General features: G+C 38.1%; 2 protein-coding genes across 3 annotated transcripts in view; one reads left to right on the top strand and one right to left on the bottom strand.

Annotated features, from left to right (window-relative positions):
* The window catches only part of hdac1 (histone deacetylase 1), a 91,926-nt gene that overhangs the window by 33,354 nt on the left and 34,666 nt on the right, over positions 1-23,906 (bottom strand). The window lies entirely within an intron of this gene.
* Positions 1-23,906, top strand: part of kpna6 (karyopherin alpha 6 (importin alpha 7)) — a 29,568-nt gene that overhangs the window by 4,451 nt on the left and 1,211 nt on the right. Inside the window, exons 2-13 of the mRNA XM_056272689.1 lie at positions 3,461-3,594; positions 3,819-3,914; positions 4,118-4,217; positions 4,296-4,390; positions 4,483-4,614; positions 4,715-4,803; positions 4,946-5,045; positions 9,788-9,951; positions 14,958-15,036; positions 15,146-15,271; positions 15,466-15,593; positions 23,255-23,433. Of these exons, the coding sequence (XP_056128664.1) occupies positions 3,461-3,594; positions 3,819-3,914; positions 4,118-4,217; positions 4,296-4,390; positions 4,483-4,614; positions 4,715-4,803; positions 4,946-5,045; positions 9,788-9,951; positions 14,958-15,036; positions 15,146-15,271; positions 15,466-15,593; positions 23,255-23,433 (1,422 nt within the window). The remainder of the gene's footprint in view (positions 1-3,460; positions 3,595-3,818; positions 3,915-4,117; positions 4,218-4,295; positions 4,391-4,482; positions 4,615-4,714; positions 4,804-4,945; positions 5,046-9,787; positions 9,952-14,957; positions 15,037-15,145; positions 15,272-15,465; positions 15,594-23,254; positions 23,434-23,906) is intronic.

The raw sequence follows: 23,906 nt of genomic DNA, 5'->3' as shown, positions 1-23,906 counted from the left end.
TTTTTATGGTTATCGGTATCGGCCATTTTCAAAACCGATTTGCCGATAAAATAATTTAATTTTGAAATGTGCTATATTTGGCTCTGATGCAGCCACCTCTGTCAGAACTCACCACTCTGTAGACTAGCACTAGACCAATGTCCCCGACAATCTGATTTGTTGGGAGTGACGAGTCCGGCCAATCAGCGCGGAAAGCTGAAGGCACTGAAAGTTTTGCACTCTCACACCGAAAGCACTTGCTGACTGGAGCTGATTCACTGATCATCAGTTGTCTCTCAAAGTTAAGGCAGCAGCAGATTTTGCTGAAGTAGCAATAAATTACTACACTGAAGTTGCAAAACACCTCAATATAATAGGGCCCTGTGATTTCCGCAATGCAGAAAACACAGACGGAATCGCGGAATCCAGTCATAAAAACAGAATTTACTGTATAAAACGGAATGTCACGGAATTTGTCAACTTGGTGAAATAATAAAAAGCAGGTCAGTACAAATCAAATCGAATGTCAAACCGCAAAAAGATTAACGTTATTTAAATATGAATCCTGCGTGTCTCTAAATGAATGGCGCAGACGCCTGATTTCATTTACCACACACACTGGAGCACGCGTAGGCCTAATGCTTGCGCTGTTTTCAGCCTCAGCCGCATCATTATATGAAGACATGATTGCATAAACATCATCTCCAGAGCCGATTAGTCACTTCATGAGCTTTTTAATGCTTCAACTGAGAAAAGTTATCGTCATATCATAAACACACAGAAACTCAAAGATCTCCACGGCAACCCGTCAAAATAAAAGTTCGGTTTTTCATAGGGCCCTAAAAATGTCATTTTTGTTAAACTGTAAATAAATTGAATGGGTTTGATGATTTCAATTAATTAGAAATGCTTTTTGATGACTAAAGTTTAATTTAACCATTAAAATAAAGTCTTTAAGTTTTACAAAATGTTTACAGAATGCTGCTGGGTGCTCCCTGTACATTTTTTTTTTGTTATTATTATTATTATTAATAATGTTATTATTAACAGTTCTCAGATTTAAAGATATGTTTAAAATCATTTAATGAAAGTATTTGTCAAAACCCTTTGTTATTCTTAATTTTGACATTAACTTACATTTTTACACCAGACAGGCTATATATCGGTTCAAAATATCGGTTATCGGTCTACTTGATCTGTAATAATCAGTATCGGCATCGGCCCTGAAAATCACATATCGGTCGACCCCTACTGCGAACTTCACATACCTTTGAAAATCCAGTTTAGTTGATCCTGGTAAGTGCTTATTGTCACGGTTGTAAACACAACTCTTTCTTCCACGATAGGTTTTGGCGTCACAGCATTTGTTTCCAGGCAGACCGTTAAAGAACACGACACACACGTCCCACGGACATCCGCGACTTCAAAACTCCTGAAGTGTTTCCAGAAAAGTGTGCCATATGCAGACGTTCAGGCAGAGGTTCTTTTCAACCCTCATTCTGACCCTTTGTCTGAAATAATCCATTTTTAAGGGGCGGCTCCTATAAGGATTGACTAACATCATTGCATAGAAAACAGCATCCACGCCCACTTGCTATTGCACATAAGTGTTTTGAAAACATTATCCTTATAAAACCGTCGTTTACACCCAAGGCATTATGATGTAATTTGCTTAAGATTTGTGATGTAGCTGCTGTCACATCCAATAATACTGTTGGCTGCTTCATTTTTCAACAAAAGTTTCTTTGTCAACTTTTCTGTGTCCCGTTTACAAAACAATCTGCAGTCAAATTCTCTGAACAACATATAACCCTCTGAAGCGATCCAGGATACCATTACAAATAAACAATCCAATTGTTCCTGGCGCTAGTATCCTGTGGTCTGTACAGAGACTCAAATGAGCTGTTTTAAAACAGGACTTTTTTCAGCACACGTAAAGTGAGCGGGCATCTGTGTACTCTATCTAGTGTAGACCGCCTCAGTGAGTATAATGGATTCTATTTGATTTTGGTGCAACACTCCCATCCAGTGTAGGCAATTGTCAGCCGTTAAGCAAATGAATGCCAGTGGGCGGGGCCAATGGTGCGATGATGTATAAATAAATCTATTTGTCAATGTCTTGCTCTGGGGGCAGGCATATGCAAATGCATTTGCTTGTGTGACGTCACAGATCCCACAATATCCAAACGAGCAGTTTTTGGAGCTTGCAGGATGTTTTTATGGTGCGAAGACCTCTTGTTAGGAATGGGACGATTACCGGTTTCACTATAAACCACGATAAAATGTACTGACGGTTAGTAATATTGTTTAAAATTTAATTATCATTAAAACCGTGTTTGATTATCGCAATTTTAATAACTCCCATGCTGTCCAGCCAGCAAGCAACAGTCTCACGCAGCCACGCAATGTTTTTTTTTTTTATAAAATTCGAGCAGGAATAGCTGAAGGCAGTGACCATGATCGAGAGATATCAGCCTTTTAAGAGGACCAAATCTGAGGTGTGTTTATATTTAGGCTTTTACAAACTCCTGAGGGAAACTAATGGAGGATGGTCCCCGTCACACGCTGAAACATAAAGTCTCTGCAATAGTGGGAAACACTTCAAATCTGCTGAGTCTTGCGTGACCACTACGTCTGGGAAATTATTGCGCACAAAATGTTGTTTTGAGTTGAAAATATTTGATCTCACTCACTTGAAATAAACGTGAAGCTTTCGCGAAGAAAAGTTCGCAGCAAGTGGTTTTGAGCCAGTTCAACTGTAAGCGATGTCGGGTGACGTCACTTGTTGTTGACGTTTAAAGTATTGTCAAACTAAACGGAGGCTAGCTAGCCCCTCCCTCTTCCTCATCCGCGCACTAACCCCCAAACCCCGCCCCCAAACCGCATAAAAAACTTTTTTTTTTACTGCATAATTACGGGACGGGACATATTGAATTGAGATTAACTAGCCCAGACAAGATGATCACAACAATATTATCAAACTCTGTATTGAAAAGGAAATCAGAGTTGATTTATTATTTACAATCAAAAATGGAGACGCAAGACGGCAAGTTTTATTTGAATGAAATGACGCGTCCGTTGTGATGCATGGATGTGTGCTGTGGTATTATGCATTGCTATTGGCGACGGTCATTATAAGGAAGGAAATTCCACAGAATAGAATCTTGCTTTAAAAAGTGCATAGAGCTGCTGTTTTATTTGTTGTTTGTTGATTTTCAAATATAAAACTTTTTGAAATGTTTTCAGTGTGAGCATCAGTTCTTTTTTAACACTTTCATCTTGTTTTAACAAAACCGTGAAAATATTGATAATCACGATAATTTTGGTCACTATAATCGTGGTATGAAATTTTCATACCATACCGTCCCATCCCTACCTCTTGTATATCAAAAGATCAAGGCAAATTTGATTTCTTGTCATGTAATTGTCTGTTGTGTCTGGAGTTGTCTGTAACCTGTTTCTGACTCGTCTTGCCCTGCAGAGCCTTCAGGAAGTCCTGCGAAGGATAACTTCAGGATGAACCGCTATAAGAACAAAGCACTCAACCTGGATGAGATGCGTCGAAGAAGAGAGGAGGAAGGCATTCAGCTGAGGAAACAGAAACGAGAGCAACAGGTGACATTTCTTTCTTATTTTCATTATCGATTTTTCCGATTAGTTGTTGCAGCCCTAGTCCCATCCTACATGTTTTTTTCCCCCTCATTGACTATCCTGTTGCTTCCTGAAATGCTTCACGTTACAGAATTTAAATGGCTTATGAATGCTGTCTCACGTTAACTTTAACTGTCACATCAATTGATGCAATTTGCACCATTGATTCTCTCTATTTCTCTTGGCAGCTGTTTAAGAGGAGAAATGTGGAGCTGCTAGGTGAAGAAGGGGGAATGTTTGACAGTCCACTCATGGATAGCTATGTCTCCTCCACCACAGCCCCAGTGAGTTCAAACCCAAATGCACAATTTGCTTTCTCCCATTATATCACTTATGGGTGAGGTAACTCTGGGATTGTTGTTAGTAGTGCATTATGACCCCTTAATTCAATAAGCACTATTGATTTTGGACTTCAGAGGTGCAAACCTGGACTGAAAACAAATTACGGTCATTGATCTAGACCGAGTTTGTCCTATGTGTTTTTTAGGATGGAGTAATTACAAGAGACATGGTTGAAATGCTCTTCTCAGAAGATCCTGAACTACAGCTGGTCACAACACAGAGGTTCAGAAAACTACTTTCCAAAGGTATCTTACCCAATCACATGTCTGGAGTTGCTTAAAAGCATGCTGGAGTTTTAATAAATCCATCTTTGTGTTTTTCAGAACCAAACCCACCTATCGACGAGGTGATAAGCACACAGGGAGTTGTGAATAGATTTGTTGAGTTCCTTCAGAAAAGTACAAATTGCACATTACAGGTGGGATTGAATGAAATATGAATACATTTTTCTTGTAATTTTAAATTCTAAAGTCAGGTCCTTGAATATGTGTGTGTTTTTCCCCCTCTCAGTTTGAGGCTGCTTGGGCACTGACCAACATCGCATCTGGAACATCTCAGCAAACAAAGTTTGTGATAGAGGCCGGTGCCGTTCCTGTCTTTATCGAGCTTCTCAACTCAGAGTTTGAAGACGTACAGGAGCAGGTTCGAGTTATAAAGTTGCAAAGGATAAGTCACCTTGTTTTGTTTGTGCTAAATGAGTAAGAATCCCATGTGGGTAAATTGATGAATCTTTGTGTCACAGGCTGTTTGGGCTTTGGGGAACATTGCGGGAGACAGCGCTGTGTGCAGAGATTATGTGCTAAACTGTAATATCCTTCCACCTCTACTAATGTGAGTGCTAACATGAGATCACAATACTAGTGTTTATCTGACCAAACAGTGAATTTAATTAACATCCTCTGCAGAAGAAACAAACATTTTTGTGCTGAATATGAGGATTGATTGTTTTCTCGATGATACTTATTTCCCCCAGGCTGCTGACCAAATCAACTCGTCTTACAATGACCAGGAATGCTGTGTGGGCCTTGTCCAACCTCTGCAGAGGCAAAAGTCCACCCCCAGACTTTGAGAAGGTCTGTACTGCTTCTCTGACACTTGACAACACTCTTATTTTCCTTATGTTTAAGAAGATACTGGACACTTTACAGGCTGATAAAGGTGTCAGAAATACCAGCAAATGAGTACCAAGGTGATACTAAAAGAAAATGACAATACCATGTAGGGGTGTAACGGTACACAAAAATCACGGTTCGGTACGTACCTCGGTTTTAAAGTCACGGTTCGGTACGTTTTCGATACAGCAAAAAGTAAGAAATACCAGAGAACTTTCCTATTTGTTAAAAGAAAAAATATTTTTTAAATAAGTGAGTTTTCCTACATCTTGAAACTTTCAGGTTTATAAATGGGGGTCATATTTGAAGGATGAACAAATAATGTTTTGGTCATCACATTAAAAATAACATTTAAATATATGAAGAGTTTAGATGCAAAAGCCATTTGAAATTTTCTTAGAATGATCATTTTTATCAAGCTTGTATATTTAAGTTCAGTAATTTCACTTAAATGGCAATGAAGATTGCCTATTAATTGTCATTTGAGTGAAATTACTGAACTTAAATATACAAGCTTGATAAAAATGATCATTCTAAGAAAATTTCAAATGGCTTTTGCATCTAAACTCTTCATATATTTAAATGTTATTTTTAAATATACAAGCTAAAAATGATCATTCTAATTTCTAGAAGAAAATTTCAAATGGCACTTATAGAGGCTTTTGCATCTGAACTCTTCATATATTTATTTATATAATATTTATAAGTGAAGTACTTGAAAGCATTTCACTATTCCAGCCAAACTGGTTACAGTTAGTGTTACTATATTAAATCCATGGTGAATGTTGCTGGTCTGTGGACGTAAAGTATAACTAGTTCATTCACGGCACAATATTTCTCCTGGTGTCCACGTCAGTGCTGTTTGATCTAGAGATCTACGGTTAATAACGGAGAAATTTGAATGCTTCTCACTAGATCTCGCAGCGATGTTATTACTTCAGTGGCGAACTCAAATGTTTTCTTTACTGGATCTCTTAGCGCTGTGTTGTAACGGTTGTAACAGTGTCGCTTGATCGAGATCGGCTCGCGCTGCACTGATGTTGCTGCTCTGCTCCGAACTGATAAACGATCCGTAAAGCACAGTAGCGCAGTTTCGTTCCGGTTTCATTACGCTTGCCATTTGATGTTGCGCAACGTTGTGATGATCGCGCCAGCGCGAATTTTGTCGGCAGGAAAAATGGTCCAAGGAATCGTTCGGTTTGTATGTGTACCGAACCGGAAGCCTCGAACCGAAACGGTTCAATACGAATACATGTACCGTTACACCCCTAATACCATGGTTTCTATAGTTTCTTTAATATGTCCTAGAGCCAGGAAGTAACCCAGAACAGTGTCCTGGCAACTACCCAAAACACCTTACTAAACTGACTCGAATGCAACATTGCATTTTGATATAATGTATACATTTATTAGATATTTGTTTATACACTACGGTTCAAATGTTTGGGGGTCAGTCTTTTTTTATTTTTTTTTATCTAACATTTATTGAGTGAGGATTGATCAAAAGTAACAGTAAAGATTCGTTTCCACAATTTTTTTTCAACATTGATAATAATCAGAAATATTTCTTGAGCAGCAAATCATTATATTAGAATGATTTCTGAAGGATCGTGTGACACTGAAGACTGGAGTAATGATGCTGAAAAGTCAGCGTTGCCACCACAGGAGTAAATTACATTTATATTAATTGTATATTAAAATAGAAAACCGTTATTTTACTGTAATCTCAAATACTTTTTTACTATTTATTTTAGGGATGCACCGATATTAACATTTTGGCCGATACCGATAACCGATAATTCTTTACATTTGAAAGCCGATAACCGATATATTGGCCGATAAATCTAAATTAAATTTTTTATATACTTTGATAGCCTGAATACATAAACAAAAGGCTCACCATTAAAAGCCTTGTCTCAAACACTTTTAACATAAATCAAACATATACAATACAGGATAGCCTAGTTTGAATTCCTTAACTTTAGGGGTGGGCGATATGAGCAAAAATTCATATCACGATATTTTTCACTGTCCGGACGATATCGATATTATATCGCGATATAAGAAAAAAAATTGGAATCACATTTTAGTACACCTTAGTTAAATTACAGGCAGAATATGTATTTTAACACTAGATAACTAGAAAAAAGGTGAGGCATTTCATCGGACATAGACCTGAAATGTTTTTTTTTTTCTCTCAAAAAGTGCAAACGTGCAACATGAGGTAGGCTTGAATGCACTTGTTATGTCTTTCCACTTTTTGCTCGTCTTGTCATAATGAGAACCGGCAGCGAATGAAGACTTTATTGATTTCTGAGTGTTATAGTTTTGCTTTTTTAAATTAGTTTTTATTTTAATATCGTTTTCAATTTTCGCTTTAAATTTCAGTTTAGTTTTTGTTAGTTTTTATTTAGTTTTTATTTTGCAAACACATTTCTATATAGTTTTTATTTTATTTAGTTTCAGTTTTAGTAATTATAGTTTAGCTTTAGCAGAGCGAGCAGAACACTTCCAGTGTAGACCAAAGCGAGACGTTTAATTTAAGTTTAATGTTTGCACAGATTACAGTTAACTCTTGTGAAGACATCTTAATAATAAAAATAAAATAATGGTTTGAGATTGAACAAAGCACCAAATAAATAGAACTTAAAAGTATACAAGAAAAAAACAATGAAAATTTTCATACAAACTAATTCATTAGGGTAAGGAGACAGAATATAGGCCTACAGTTTGTACAGTATAAAACCCATTACGTCTATGGAGAGTCCCCACAAAGATAGTGGACCAGTATGTGTGTATGCACGCGCTCATGTGTGTGTCGTGTGTATGCGCGCTTATGTGTGTGTCGTGTCCTGTTATTCATAGCCTAACGTACATTGCGGGGAAATGTCTCCACGTGGATAATATTATTAGCAGTAAATGTTTTGTAAAAACAAAGATAATAATAGCAGCTTTCAGCCTTTCAACCTGCATGAAAACATGATATCTCAAACATACAGTAGCCTAGAACTTTAACGTTTTTTTGTGCTTGACGAACTTGTTTTGGTGTTGCACCCGCATCTCGCAAATGAAACGGCATTCTAAAAATGCTGCGCTCAAGTTAAAAGTCAAACTTGCGTCTCATTACCTTGTTATTTCCCATTCCACCGCAAAAGTTGCTTCCTTTATGAACAGCCGCTTAGCACTAGCGATGTGTTCTACGTTACGGTCCTTCATTGAACGCGTCACAGGACAGCGGTTAATCGCCTCAGCAACTTCACGCGTATGAAGCGCCAAATCAGCCGTTTCCTTAAACAGCGTATTCGATTCTGTATCGTCATTAGTGTTAACAGTTGTAAAGAGTACCAAATTGAACAAAACAATATAACTGCAAAATTTGAATTTATGAATACGGTATCCTCGGTATCGCAAAATCCATATCATGGCACAACATAATACCGGTCATACCGGTATAGCGCCCACCCCTACTTAACTTTTAAAATTAATTTTACACTGGGCAACTTTCTTTATTAAAAAATGGTAACACTATAATAAGGTTTAATTTTGTTAGCATTAGTTAGCATGAACCAAACATTTTATAAGACATTTTTAAGAAAGTTGTATCTGTTAACATTAGTCAATGCACTGTGAACTAACATGAACACACATATTTTATTATAACAATAACAAAGGCTATTGCTCTCTGTTAGTTAATGCATTAACAAATGAGACCTCATTGTAAAGTGTTATCAAAAAATCTATTGCCTAACAAAAAATAAAATACCTAAATAAGTCATTGGATAACATTGGCCTGCATATAAAGAAACTAAATGCATGTGCCATGGATCAATAAAATGGATTTTTTTTTATCTAACTTTTATTGAGTGAGGATTGATCAAAAGTGACAGTAAAGTAACAGTAAAGATTCGTTTCCACAATTTTTTTTCAACATTGATAATAATCAGAAATATTTCTTGAGCAGCAAATCATTATATTAGAATGATTTCTGAAGGATCGTGTGACACTGAAGACTGGAGTAATGATGCTGAAAGTCAGCGTTGCCACCACAGGAGTAAATTACATTTACATAAAATTAATGCGGCCGTGGTGAGCATAAGAGACTACTTTGAAAAAATAAAAAATTTAAAAAAATGACCGACCCCAAACTTTTGAATGGTAGTGTACATCAAAGGGTTAGTTCACCCAAAAATGAAAATTCTGTCAGTAATTACTCACCCTCATGTTGTTCCAACCCCTTAAGACTTTCGTTCATCTTCGGAACACAAATTAAGATATTTTTGATTAAATCTGAGAGCTGGATCAATCCTCCATAGACTTCTTTGTTATTGAAACTTGCCGGCCCAGAAAAGTTGGTAAAAACATAGTTAAAATAGTCCAAGTGACTACAGTGGCTCAACCTTAAGTTTATCAAGCGAAGAAAATACTTTTTGTGCGCAAACCCCCCAAAAATAACGACTTTATTCAACTATTCATTTTCTTCTCTGTGGGCCTCTGAGTGAGTCCACGTAGTGTAACAGCGCAGCACTTCTGTGTTGTACGTCAGAATGTAGGCTCACTATTGTCTGACGCTGGTCGTGTGTGATGCGTGTGACATACAACACAGAAGCGCTACACACACACACACGTCTTTAATGTCAGTGCGCATTTTTTCATCATTTCAGAGGCTAAGTGGCATATTTTCTCTTAATCTTTTGCTCTTGTAGGTGTCTCCATGCCTGCCTGTGCTGTCCCGTCTTTTGTTCAGCAGTGATTCAGACCTGCTGGCTGATGCCTGTTGGGCCCTCTCCTATCTCTCTGATGGGCCCAATGAGAAGATCCAGGCAGTTATTGATTCAGGGGTCTGCAGGAGGCTGGTGGAGCTGCTCATGTGAGTCAGCTGTTATGACTACATTGTCATTTCTAGGTCATATTTAAAGTCAACATGAAACTAATACACTTGTAAGTTTTATAAGGACATATTTCATAGTGAAACTGAATATTCAGCAGGACATAATGAAGGATGTCGAGTGAGGACTTAAATAAATCCACTTTATTTGATTGTATAATAAAAAAAACAGGATAGTATAACAAAACATCTAGAAAAATAGTAGAAAATTATTTATGCTAATATTTTTACATACAACAATAGCATTTTTTTTCACAACCAGTGCCAGTCAAGCTTGAGGGGGAAATAAACAAGAGAAAAAAAGCATCATAATTGCTATATTGCAAGTCCAAAAGATTATGAAAACAAAAAAAATCGGGGCAGCGCCACCTTGTGGTATAACATTTATAATGAAATTTCCAAAAATGCTAATAGCTTTTGAATAAATTTGCCTATTGTAATGACACTGGTCTTAATAGATTCCTTGGGTTATGCCAAAAACATAGATATCAACTTTGCCATAGTCAGCCAAACTTCCTGTCTGCCATCTTTATTTTCTTTAAAACCTACTTTTTCGAACTTCTAGACCGTTTGTCCAATTTTCACCAAAATCGAATCGTATCATCTCCAGACCGTGCCTGCTAAAAGATATGGATTTCATGACGATAGACAAAACCGTTTTTGTATACTGCAGCATCAAAGTTGAGGCATGCTGTCAAATTGACTATTCAGGCTTTATCTCTGCAATGCCTTGCAGACATGGGGACTTGTGACTTGGTGACTTGGACTCGAGTCGACTCGAGTCGCTATTTTTATGACTTGACTTGACATAAAATGAAATACTTGAGACTTGACTCGGACTTGGAAGTTAAAGACTCGGGACTTGACTTGACTTGAGACACGATGACTTGAATGACTTGAGTGTTAATCACATCATGTTTTCAGTTTGAATATAAAATATATAAATTATTTAAAAAACAAACAAGTTGATCCAGCTGGAGCGCAGGCTGAGAATAGCGTTGTCATGACTGGATCACGACACTATCATCAGTCATGCCCTCTCGTACCTTACGCACACCACGCCCACTTAGACATCACATCAAAATGTCAGCCGGAGGGGTACCGAGGGTCATCGCTTTCGGCTTCAAGAATTATTCACAAGATGGCAAAAGACGAACAGCGCTTTGCAAGACATGCAACATTAACATTGCGGGCAGGCAGACGACAACCTCAAATTTCGTCCATCATTTGAAGAGCCATTCTGCCCAGTAAGTGCTTGTCAATTTGTTAATGTTATCTGGTTAGTTGGTAGTTAGCTAATGTAATAATAGCTAAAGTAGCCATAACCCTTTCACAAGTAATTTTAAACTATTCTAACTGATCCCCCAGCGTGAGGTTTTCTAGGCGACCGTTATTTAGAACCTGTCACTCACTTTAATGTTTCCATGGTGACGCGTCATTGCTTGTCACGTGACACAGCGCAACCATAACACAGCGCTGAATGAATGATGATCTGCTTTTATGTAATTTTTCCTGTTTTATTCAAAAATGTTCACAAATGTATTAGCTATAACATGAAACACTGATATTCCGATTGTCAAATATGTGGAAGTGGATGTGTTTTGTTGTTTAAATCAGGGTATCCGCGGGGTCTTGAAAAGTATTAAAAGGTGATAAATCAATTTTGGGAAAATTAAGACCCTTAAAAAGTATTAAAAAGTCTTATCACGGCTTTATAAAGTCTTAAATTTTGAAAGTATTTTTTCTAGGGATGCACCGAATATTCGGCCGCCGAAAATAGCCCAAAAGTGCATTTTCGGTTTTCGGCCGAAAGACTTTTATCACCGAAACGAAATGTTGTGATGACGCAAACCGAAACCGCGACCTGCACGTGCTTGTCTGAAGCAACATGTCTGCGGTGTGGACGTATTTCAGTATATCTGAACCCGCGAGGAGACGGAAGCCTTGTTTATACTTTCGCCTGCCTCCGCAGCGCGCGTCTCCACAGACAGCGCGCGCACCGCTCCAAACGGTCGAGCGAGGCGTTTATACTTGACGCGCTCGCCGTTGTACTATTCTTTGAAACGACAGGGGACGACTCAAGTAACTGTCCTCTAACCATCAGGAATCGGTGAGAAGAAGAAAGATAAACACGTGACAATGTTTATGTTTTAGTACCACCACCAATACAAAAATAATCATGTAAAACCCAGTAAACCCTGAGATTATTACTTGTGACATTACAACAAAATATGTACTGGAATATGTTCTAAATTAAAGCTCTCTTAAATATTTTCTAATTTCACTAAACATATTTCATTAAGTTTCGTGTACATTTGTATTAAACATGGACCTTTGTTCATTAAAATGGCTTTTTATGCTAGTGTATGCTCATTTTTAAAATGTTATCAACTAATTTAGACGTGCAAACTGGGTGCTGGTGTGATGAGAAGTTCGTGCTCGGCTTTGTTTTTATGAGAGAACATTCCATTTTAAAACCTTTCTGCAGGCCAGCAGATTATTATTTAATGTACACATGAGTGGGGTCAAGTTAAACATTTTAGTTTGAATTTTATTTTATACTGTGCATTGTGCTAAATAAATATTTGCATAATTTGTAATTGATTTATTCTTTGAAAATGTTAATTTATGCAATTGCAATGCCTTGATTTTAGTAAAGTTTGTACACAGTCATAACCATAAATGCAATGGTACTTATAATTGGCATAATTTCTTTCGGTGTTTCGGTTTTCGTTTTTTCGGCCTTGGGTTCCTCTTTTTTCGGTTTCGGCCAAGAATTTTCATTTCGGTGCATCCCTAATTTTTTCTGAATTAGCTGTCCAACAGTTTGAGTCCCAAAAACATCGTAAAAGTGTGTGAATTTAGAATTTTTTTTTTTTTTTTCAAAACGAAGAACTGAGGCACATGTCAGCATGATTGTTGTTGAGGGTGGAGCAAAGTTTTGTTTCGTTTTTTAATAAACTTTGCTTTGATTTACTATCCCAGCCTATTTTATTTTATTTTTTTATCAGAGTGGTCTATAGTCTTTATCACAAACTAAAACTGTTAAGTTAAAAGTATCACTGATGTAAATGGTTACAGCTTGAAGTGGCAGCGAGGTATTAAAAAATATTGAGAAGGTCTTGAAAAAGTCTTGAAAAGGTATTAAAATTAACTTCAAGATTCCTGCATATACCCTGTAAATGCCTGTATAACATCGCATAGTTGAGCTGTATGTGCGAATGGGCGGCGCCATGTTAGTTTACAACACGTCAATTTCTCAACTTCTCACAAAATACATGAAAGTAAGTGACCGGTGAACTGGGAGAAGAATAGTGTAAAATGTAAAGCCATTTACACAATGTGTATCGGATATGAATAAAACGTGTCGTCTTATTATAATGGAAAGGATTATTACTGACGCTTCCATAGACATCAGTGTGTAATTTTTTTTGCTAGTAGGCCTACTTATGTGTATTTAAATGTCTGAAACCTAAAATAAAAATTATGTGGTTGAAAACACTGATCAGTTGTTATGTATGACAGCACTGAGAGCGTATGTCTCTGGCTCAGTGCCAGCCAACGCACGTTTGAATTCATTGATATATACACGAAGCAGAATAGTGGGTCATATGTCTAATGCTTTTTGAAAACTTAAGGCTTTCTTCTTCATAAAAGTAGTCGGACATCACATTTTTGTATACATTTTTATTTCTTTAAATTAGTAAGCTACAGGACACTGACTTTCAAAACATGACCTGCGCGAAAGAGAAAAGTGAATGAATGTGTCATTATACCCAAATGCGCCTCTGTTCATTTCAAACCAAACTGGTTAGAAAAGATCAAATTCTGCAGGTAAATTTACAATAATAAGGTGACTTGACTTGGACTTGACTTGACCTAATACAGGACTTGACTTGACTTGCCCAGGAAAAAAATACTTGGGACTTAATTGAGACTTGAAGGTTAAGACTTGAGACTTACTTGAGACTTGCACATGTGTGACTTGGTCCCATCTCTGATGCCTTGACATTTTGACACCAAACTTTGTATGTGTCATTGTCACCTCACTCTGACCACACCACATACATTTTATAACTGCGCCACCTATTGGTCGAAAGTGATAATCCATTAAATCATATTTTTAGTTAATGTATATGATTTTTCAGCCATTTTGCCTAAAGTCATCTTTAAATGTCTTTAATTGCTCCTTGCTGCAGTTGGTCTGACACCCCAGCCATGTTGGCATGCCCCGATAATGGCTGCTTGCAGCTATATTCATCCTTGTTTTTCCATGTAAATGGGCCTGGTTCCAGTCTCTTTTTTTTCTGTAGCCACTCCGAAGTCCGAAGTCTTTTGCATTTTACAACTGGTGAAACGTTAAAACAAACACAGTTGTCACTGGTGATTGTCGTTTGAACTTTTCTGGATCCGCCATCAAATTGATAAGTTTAATTATATCAAGTGCTGTGAGAAAAGGCTATAAATCTCCACCTCCAACATCCTCATATGCAATATAGCCTACTAGCCGGGACATCATCTTTATGTGTACAGATGTGACGTAATAACGCAAAGACATGCTCTAATCTCCTGCAGAAATCCACCAGTACCACTGGAATGAAAACATTATTACAACCTTACCGTTTTGAATCGAGCTAAAGCAAGCTGATAGTTTTGAACACTGGCTGGTTATGTACTTGCTCAAATTTATTTTGGTTAATTTTTAACCCCCAAAAAGTTACTGACTGCAGCTTTAAATTAATAGTTTGTTTATAATAAAAAAAATATCAAATCAAGATGTGAACTGAAACCATATTTCTTATTAAAGTTTTAATTGAAAAAACAAAGTTCTTGAAACTGCTAAATCATAAATGTGGTTCATTCATTTATCAATACTTTTGTTAATACAAAAATATGTTGTAGGGCAACAGGGAGCCTACGAGTCAAGAAAGTTGAGAATCACTGGTTTAAGCTGTTTGCTAAATGACCTATTTCCTCTTTTCTTGCAGGCACACCGATTACAAGGTGGCCTCTCCTTCTCTGAGGGCTGTTGGAAACATCGTTACAGGAGATGACATTCAGACGCAGGTGTGTTTGTGTGTGAACAGATGTGTTTATTCATCATCATGTATGATTATCTCTCGTTTCGGACTGGAGATGGATGAGTCTCCTTATCCTCTCTTTTTCTCTGCCCTAGGTGGTGTTGAACTGCTCTGCTCTCCCCTGCCTCCTGCACCTGCTCAGTAGCGCCAAGGAATCCATCAGGAAGGAGGCGTGCTGGACCATCTCCAACATCACAGCAGGAAACAGAGCACAGATTCAGGTACACCCTGACCCACACTCCACATCTGCTACCCAGAGGGCTCAGCTTGTTTATCAAGTGCGACAGGGTTACGGCTGCACCCTCAAACCTTCAAAGGAGTGAACTTGTTTGTAGTGTCGACTTGGGATTTATTTTTGGAAATAAGGATGACTTTAATTGTCTGTTCTTTTTCTCACCGTCATCTTCGTCTACAGGCTGTTATAGATGCAAACATCTTCCCGGTCTTGATAGAAATCCTCCAGAAAGCAGAATTCCGCACCAGGAAGGAGGCAGCATGGGCGATCACTAATGCCACGTCAGGTGGCACACCCGAGCAGATCAGGTGAGCTCTGAGTGTCCGCTTTCAAACGGCACGTCTTAAAGCGTTAGTTCACCCAAAAATGAAAATGATGTCATTAATGACTCACCCTCATGTCGTCCCAAGCCCGTAAGACCTCCGTTCATCTTCAGAACACAGTTTAAGATATTTTAGATTTAGTGAGAGAGCTTTCTGTCCCTCCATTGAAAATGTATGTACGGTATACTGTCCTTGTCCAGAAAGGTAATAAAAACATCATCAAAGTAGTCCATGTGACATCAGTGGGTTGATGTCAGTGACACAGTCATAAGGGTTTGCAGTGGTGATGTTAAAGTCAATAAGTCTCTTTAAATATCAGATAATTTGACCTTTTTATGACAAGGTAAAGTTAGTTCAGGTTGTAAAATGTCATGTGGTGCAACTTCCTAAAAATAAATGCCATGGAAATGTTTTTTTTTATATAATTGAGGTGTACATTCGCATATATTCACTAAGTAAAATGTTAACTTTTTTTTCTTGATAGTTACACCACATGACATTTTAGGGTCATTCAGTTTAAATATTTGTTACACTCTTCGAAGAAAAGGTTCTATATAGTAGGGGTGGGCGCTATACCGGTATGAACGTGACTACCGGTATTATGTTGTACCATGATATGGATTTTGCGATACTGAGAATACCGTTAGATATTCATAAATTCAAATTTTGCAGTTATATTGTTTTGTTCAATTTGGTCTCTACAACTTTTAACACTACTAATGACGAAACAAAATCGAGGCTGAACTGAAAGTTTAAAGGGATAGTTCACTTTGAAATTAATTTTTGGTATGTTTTAGCTTACCTCAAGGGCATCCAAGATGTAGGTGTCTTTGTTTCCGCAGTAGTTTCAATTTTGATATTTTTAGGTCAACCCGTTCTTGTCTGTCAGTCATTAGGGGTGGGAATCTCTAGGCACCTCACGATTCGATTCGATTACGATTCAGAGGGCTGCGATTCGATGCTAAATCGATTATCAGAATCTTTTTTTTGTGTGTGTGTGACTATAAATACTTTGCTTTAAAAGTACAAAGTAATGACCCATAAAGAATTAACGTACAATATATTTTATTAACATTGCAAAGAACCAACAGGAAAATACATGTGTGTCTGAACTAGCAGCAGCATATTTGTAGTAAATTAATAATATAACAACGACCGGTAACGTTACAGCCGAGTGTTTTTCCTCCTCTGGCTGGAAACGTGTCATATGGCTTCTCATATGTGTCTTGTTTCCGAAATATTTTAGTTTTACTCTACAAAGCTTACAACTAGTGTGGCTCTTGTCCAGCTCCTTTCCCCCTTCAACTTCAGAAGCCAAAATATTTCCACACGTCAGCTTTTAACGAGGAGGGTGTTTGGATTTGGCGCTCAGCCATCGCGTCCGCGTCTGTTATGTGCACGCCACAGACGGTCCGGCCACTGCACTTCCGCGCTTCAGAGTTCCGTCTTTCGCGTTCCATCAATATTACGTTATTATAAATATATATCTAAATTTTTTTTTTTTTTTTTGAAAATCGATTTTTGACAATTGTGAATCGATTCAGAATCGTCCACATCCGCATCGCGATGCATCTAAGAATCGATTTTTTCCCCCACCCCTATCAGTCATATAATGCAGGTCTACGGTCACTTCCTCAAAGAGCATGCACAGAGAAGTCCAAATTAAACTTGATTTAATGACTCGTAAATGTAAGTACACATTGATGGCCTAAGACACGAAACGAGCGGTTTGTGTGAGAAAACGAACAGTATTTATATCGTTTTTACCTCTTGTAACCACAGCCACGTCCAAGTGATCTGACGGCGCCGGTGGTTCGGTCTTTTCCGGAAAGCGCCGGAAGTGATCTCTCGCGCGTGTACCATAGACCATAGACCTGCATTATATGACTGGCAGACAAGAACGGTTTGACATAAAAATATCAAAATTGAAACTACTGCGGAAACAAAGACACCTACATCTTGGATGCCCTTCAGGTAAGCTAAAACATACCAAAAATTAATTTCAAAGTGAACTATCCCTTTAACCTTTTACTCTATTGTGTCCAACTCGCGTGATGCACAGGCAATAATAATCAAACACAGAGAGCATGGTAAAAGTCCAGTGTTTCCCACACAGACTAATTCGTGGCGGTGCACCGCAGTATCAACACCGGCCGCGCCACATAATGCGTTTCGGTATTCATTTTTTTTTTTTACGCTATTTAAAACACGCAGTGTATTCGTTCTCTGTCACTCTTTCACTGTGACAGAGTGTCACTCCGTCTCTATCACTCATGCGTCTCTCTCTCACACTCACACACACACACAGCGTCTGTCTATGAGGCGCCGGACTGGACAAAAGCGAAGCGAACTCCGCGAGCGACAGCGAGAGACCGCGTGTGTCCAAGCATTAGTAAATTGATACATAGTAATATATAATTACTATATAATAGGTATGGAAGTTCGATAAATGGACAACAATATAAATAAAAACAACAATTAAATTCTCACCACTGAATTAGCAGTATGTAGCCTACTTCTCTCTTTTGGTCAGTATACAAAAACTTCTCTGTTAACATAATGTTGTCTTCAATTAGACCTTAGTGTCAAACCTCTCTGAATCACACTACTTCATATTTATTGATTATAATGTATTCAATAAACCAAACTCCAGTGTTACTCATCTTATGAATTATTAGCGAAGGAATTATTTTGACCCCCGCAAAATAAAAAGTGGAAAGAGATAACAAGTGAATTCAGGCCTACCTCATTTTGCACGTTTCCACATTTTGAGAAAAACAATGGGACAATAAAAAAATATTTTTCAGGTCTATGTCCAATTAAATCCCTCAGCTTTTTCTAGTTATAGGGTTAAAATACATATTTTGCCTGTAATTTAACTAAGGTGTACTAAAATGTGATTCCAATTTTTTTTTCTTCTCATATCGCAATATAATATCGATATTGTCCGGACAGTGAAAAATATCGGGATATGATTTTTTGCTCATATCGCTCACCTCTACTATATAGAAGCTTAGGTTCTGTCAGCCACTTCATATTTAGTTTGAATTCATTTATTTTTTATTTAGATTACATTTTGTAAATGGCTCATAAACGTACTTTATCACTAGAATAATTGAAATAACCTGTTAAACATGAAAGTAACGTGCAGTCATTGAAGACAGGGCATAAAGGATTCTTGAGAATTGAGTCTTGAGCCCTAGGGTTCTATATTGAACCTTTTTTCTAAGGTTGTATAAATGTTTTTCAAAACTGTATGAAACCAACATGAACACAGAGTACACAAAACGTGATGTGTTTTATAGTAAAACATTTTGTATTACTTTTCTTTATTGTTGACTCTAATTTGTCATTTATCCAATTGCCAGCCTATTATTGGTGACTTTTATATCATATTTACCCTCTTTACTTGTCTGTCAGATATTCTCTTTTTGTGTAAGTGGGTAATTGATGAGGATCATGCTCCAGGCTCATCAAGATATAATGGAGTTAGAGCTGTCAAGTCACATGACAGGTTGATGAGGATCATGCTCCAGGCTCATCAAGATATAATGGAGTTAGAGCTGACCTCAGAAATAAATTCTCAGGATTCTTTAAGTTTAGAATGGGAGCCCATTTAAAGTGCTCCCACAATCTTCATCTGGCCAAGTTGGTCTTTCTCAGATGGCCATTAACATGGCACAGCGTAAGCGCTAATCTTAGTGATTCACTAGGGAGTATTTGTGATGTGTTTATCCAGATTGAATTGCAGTGTGGTTTTCATGATGTCTGGTGAGATCACATAGTCTGGAAGTAGCCGTGTGCTTAAAGTATGTATTACTATGCACACTTACAACAAATGTTTCAGTTTTTATCAGACATACACTTACGGCATTTTTTCCGCAGCCAGTACAGTGCTTCATTGAGTAAACCATGGGCTAATTTTCATTTTTGGATGAACTATCCCTTTAAATATGACTTACTGAGTGCTTCCTCTAGTATAAGTGTAGCACAAACAACTTACCCCTTCTAAGATATCATCTAATCGTATTTATAATGTATGAGTCTTGTTTTAAACTTCAGTGTTAATTAAATGTGGTGGTGTTATAACTTATGATTTGCGTCTCCTAAGGTGAGCGTGAGGGTGTCAGATGATTCCTTCTCAGATTACAGGGCACCAGACTCAGAACCTGTTGATCTGTTTCTGTCTCACCTTTGCATGCTGGAGACTCAGAACTTGTGTCTGTTGCTGCATTCCCTGTAACGGTCTGGAGAATCAGAATTTGTTGATCTGTTTGTCTCATCTTTGCAGACTGGAATCTGTATATGTTAATGTCTCTGCTTTAGGAGTTTCTGTTGAAAGGGTACATTTATCTTTTTACGATGAGGAGGAGATTGCAATTTGCCGCTTCTCCATTCTAGTGCTGTGATTGACTGCTGGCATCAGAGGGGGAAACACAGTGTGGCCCATCCTTATTTCCCCTGTGGAACTCATTTGCATAAAACACAGAAGTATACGGATATAGAAGTCCAAACAAGATTGGGAAAAGATTGAACTGTCATGCATGCATTCATTTGAACATTTACGGCTTAATTTGTTTTAACGTTTCCAAACATGGTAATGAATGGATTTGTATGGATTCTTTGTTTTAGCCACTGTTCATCCAAATGGTCCTTCAGGAATTGTTATGGTTAAACTTATTAGTTGATTAGTCTCAACTCTCAAGATGGGTGCAGGGCAGAAACTGCCTGTGGACCAATGAGAAGTCCTGTCCTTTCAATCAGTCAGTGTTTCCTCTAGGATTTTTTCCAGCCGTGGTGACAGGCCCATTTCCCCAGGGGGAGGGGGCGTGGCCCATGAGTGATATTCCCATTGGCCACGCCCCCTTACCCCAGGTGTTTAACCTCCCCTAAGCATTATAACATGAAAGGTTCCAATAAGAGCGGCAAAGCGATTATGCGCATTCCGTGCGCAGAATGATGCACTTGAAGCAACGTGAAGTCACAGCGTGCAGCCCTTCGCATTGAAAAGTTCAAAGCACAAAGCGAAGAGATGAGTTTCCATTAACTTTAACTTAATGACTTAAATATACATTTTTACCTCACATTATGCTATTGAATGACTTTAGAAGTCTTGGAATATAGTGCGAAAACTTTATGGTGCTTTACAAAGTTTTTTATGCCTTTAGCTTAACAATAACACATAGTATGCACAATATCGGACCTCACTGAGAAGCTGCAGCCGTGGCGGGATGATTTTAGGTGTGGTGGCCCACTACGGCAGAATGAATGTAGCGGAAACAATGTATACATATATAATTTATTTAGAAAAATGATTATTTAATTTCAACCCTCATTCTGACCCTCTGTCTGAAATAATCAGTTTTTAAGGGCAGCTCCTTTAAACGGGTCATATAATGGCATTTTCATACAAGTTAATTTGATTCTTTAGGGTCTAAATGAAAAGTTTGTAATATACTTTAATTAAAAATTCTCATTAGTATTGTAAGAAAACACTCATTTTACCTGGTCAAAAACAGCTCTGTTTTCAGCACGCTGTTTAAGTGCATGCGTCTTAAAATGATAATGAGCTACGTCACCCCGCCTCTGTTCTGTGGGGCGTTTTGACAACACACGTGGAGTGTTGCCTTGACAACAGTTGAGGGTATATTTTGGAGAAAGAATGGCAGCAGGAGTCTCTGAGGACACATCTGTGCAACCGTATCAGTTTGAACCGGAATCAGACCCAGAACAAGATGACAGCCCCGTAGAAGTCAAGTCACCTTTATTTATATAGCGCTTTTTACAATACAGATTGTATCAAAGCAGCTTCACAGTGATAACATGAAAATAATACAATAAAGTTTGTTTCTAAAAGAAAATTGCATCAACGTCCACCTTAAGTAAGGCAGATCAATAATATTATTGAATATTAAATTTCCCCAGCTAAGCAAGCCAAAAGCCAAGGCAACAGTGGCAAGGAACCAAAACTCCATCAGGTGACAGAATGGAGAAAAAAAACCTTGGGAGAAACCAGACTCAGTCGGAGGGCCAGTTCTCCTCTGCCCAACGAAGGAACAGTGTATGATTCGGGCAGCATTACAAGTCAGAAGTTCGACAATTAGCAGTTCCGCATCACAATCCGTACAGCGGCGCTTCCGTAACATGAATCCGTACAGTGACCCTTTGAATCAAATGTACAATGAATCACTTCCAGGTCAAATGAAGTTATATATACCTTTGGAAACTGTGTTTTGTCATCTTTGATCTTCACGCATTGTCGAAGTCCACGCCCTTTGAAGACGACATTTCAGCGGAAAGTACAATGACACCCGAGTGATATTTAAAAATGGCGGTGGGCAGGGATCTCGCGTAGACTCCGGTGAAGGAGGGAAAAGAGTCAGCAAATGAAATGAATGAAGTTTCGGTCATGTGGTCTATAGTATTGAAGTTAAACGTAATGGTTATTGGTGTTGAACATTTTTAACCTAAAATGTGTGTTATAAGGTTAATAAAACCCCGTTTTAAACGGCGGTTTAAAAACTATGTTCACGAGGTCTTGGAAACGACCTGCGGTGACTGAACGCGCCATTTTTCGTTATTAACAATATTTTGCAGATCAGCGATGTAAGGACTTTAAAGTCAACCAAAGAGTCAAATGTGAAGTAAATTGTGCCATAATGAAATCTAACTACTATAAGACACCCTGCACGATGAGGCAATCATGATGCCCCGTTACGGTTTCATGTTACGCTCCCAACAATGACTGTACGGAATCTTGTGACGCGTAACATAGTTCCCCACCCAGCACAGCCTCAAGCAAATCACCATTTATGAGCATTTCATAGGCCAAAAATAAACCAATCAAAGCTAAGAAACGAAGATAAGACCCTCCCCCAGTAAATGACACATCAAAAGTTCATTGGTCTAATCCGGTAAGGATCGCACTGATGTTTTACGTGCCCGGAAGCGAGTTTTCGTGTACGGATTGTGATGCGGAACTGCTAAGGCTCCAACAGGACGCAATGCAAACTGTTTCACGCAGTGATTTGATGGGAATGGCTTGCCAAACATCAATTCCCTTTTTCTAATGTCATCTTCAGTTATTTGTACTAAGCAGGGTTCCCACGGGTCCTTGAAATCCTTGAAAGTTTGTGAATCTGATTTTTTTTTTTTTTCAAGGCCCTGGAAAGTTTTTGAAAATAAACAATACATAAATTCAAGCACTTTCAAGGACCTGTATCTATTTTGTGCAAGAAATTTTTTGGAAAAGATTCCATATTATTCCCTCCGGTCCGCTAATGTGTTATTTCGCCAACACTTCGTGGCCTATGCATACTAGCTTGCTTGATTTACGTTTGTTACGCGCATTTATGCGTTACGTTAAGTGTTTTCCGCGTGAGGTACTTTGTTTTGTACGGTGCCATGACGTTCACGCGCGCAAAACTAACAATGTATCCTACAAGGTAACACGATGTAACCTTGCTCTCACTTGAAATGTGTCCCCACATTAAGTCCTTGAATTTGAGGGTATTGGACCTTGAAAGGTCCTTGAATTTGAAGTTAACCAAGGTGTGGGAACCCTGACTAAGGAAAATTAAATTATGATGTTTATTTTTTTATGAGAAAATAAGTATCTTATCTTTTCAACATCTTCTTTTCTATAGGTATCTGGTGAATTTGGGCTGCATTAAACCTCTCTGTGATCTGTTGACTGTGATGGACTCCAAGATAGTGCTGGTGGCTCTGAATGGTCTGGAGAACATTCTCAGACTGGGCGAGCAGGAGGCCAAACAGAACGGCAGCGGCATCAACCCTTACGGCAGTCTCATAGAGGAAGCCTACGGTAACATTACTTCACCAAACCACCATCTACATCAACATTAATGCATAATTGCATGTATTTTCTGAGAAATATAAGAAATTTGAAAAATAGCAAAGCAGAGTTTGCATAGATAGATGTCGATAGGCAGAGATAGATAGACAGATCGATATAGACGTATAGGGCCTGTTTACACCTGGTCACTTCATGTGTTTTGTCTAATCAGATAGCTATTCGAGTCCAAGTGTATAAAAGACCAGGTGTATAAATGCCCTCTGAAACTACTTTAGGAGGTGGTTTGAGACGCAGTCCAAACGAAACTGGACAAGTTTAAATGCAACTGGTTTAAGCCATATATGTAAATTTTACATCTCCCAAAATGATAAAAAAAAAAAAAAAAATTGTGAAAATGTCTTATTGGCTATATGGCATGTCATAGCCAGAAATGACACTGCTACTGCAACACGCATCACAGATGAGTAGCTGAGTATCTCTTC

The sequence above is a fragment of the Rhinichthys klamathensis genome, unplaced genomic scaffold (assembly GCF_029890125.1).
Source record: "Rhinichthys klamathensis goyatoka isolate OS25496 unplaced genomic scaffold, OSU_Roscu_1.1 h1tg000343l_1, whole genome shotgun sequence".
Classification (NCBI taxonomy): domain Eukaryota; kingdom Metazoa; phylum Chordata; class Actinopteri; order Cypriniformes; family Leuciscidae; genus Rhinichthys; species Rhinichthys klamathensis.
Note: the sequence above shows the minus strand (reverse complement) of the source record. Positions and strands in the feature narration are given on the sequence as shown.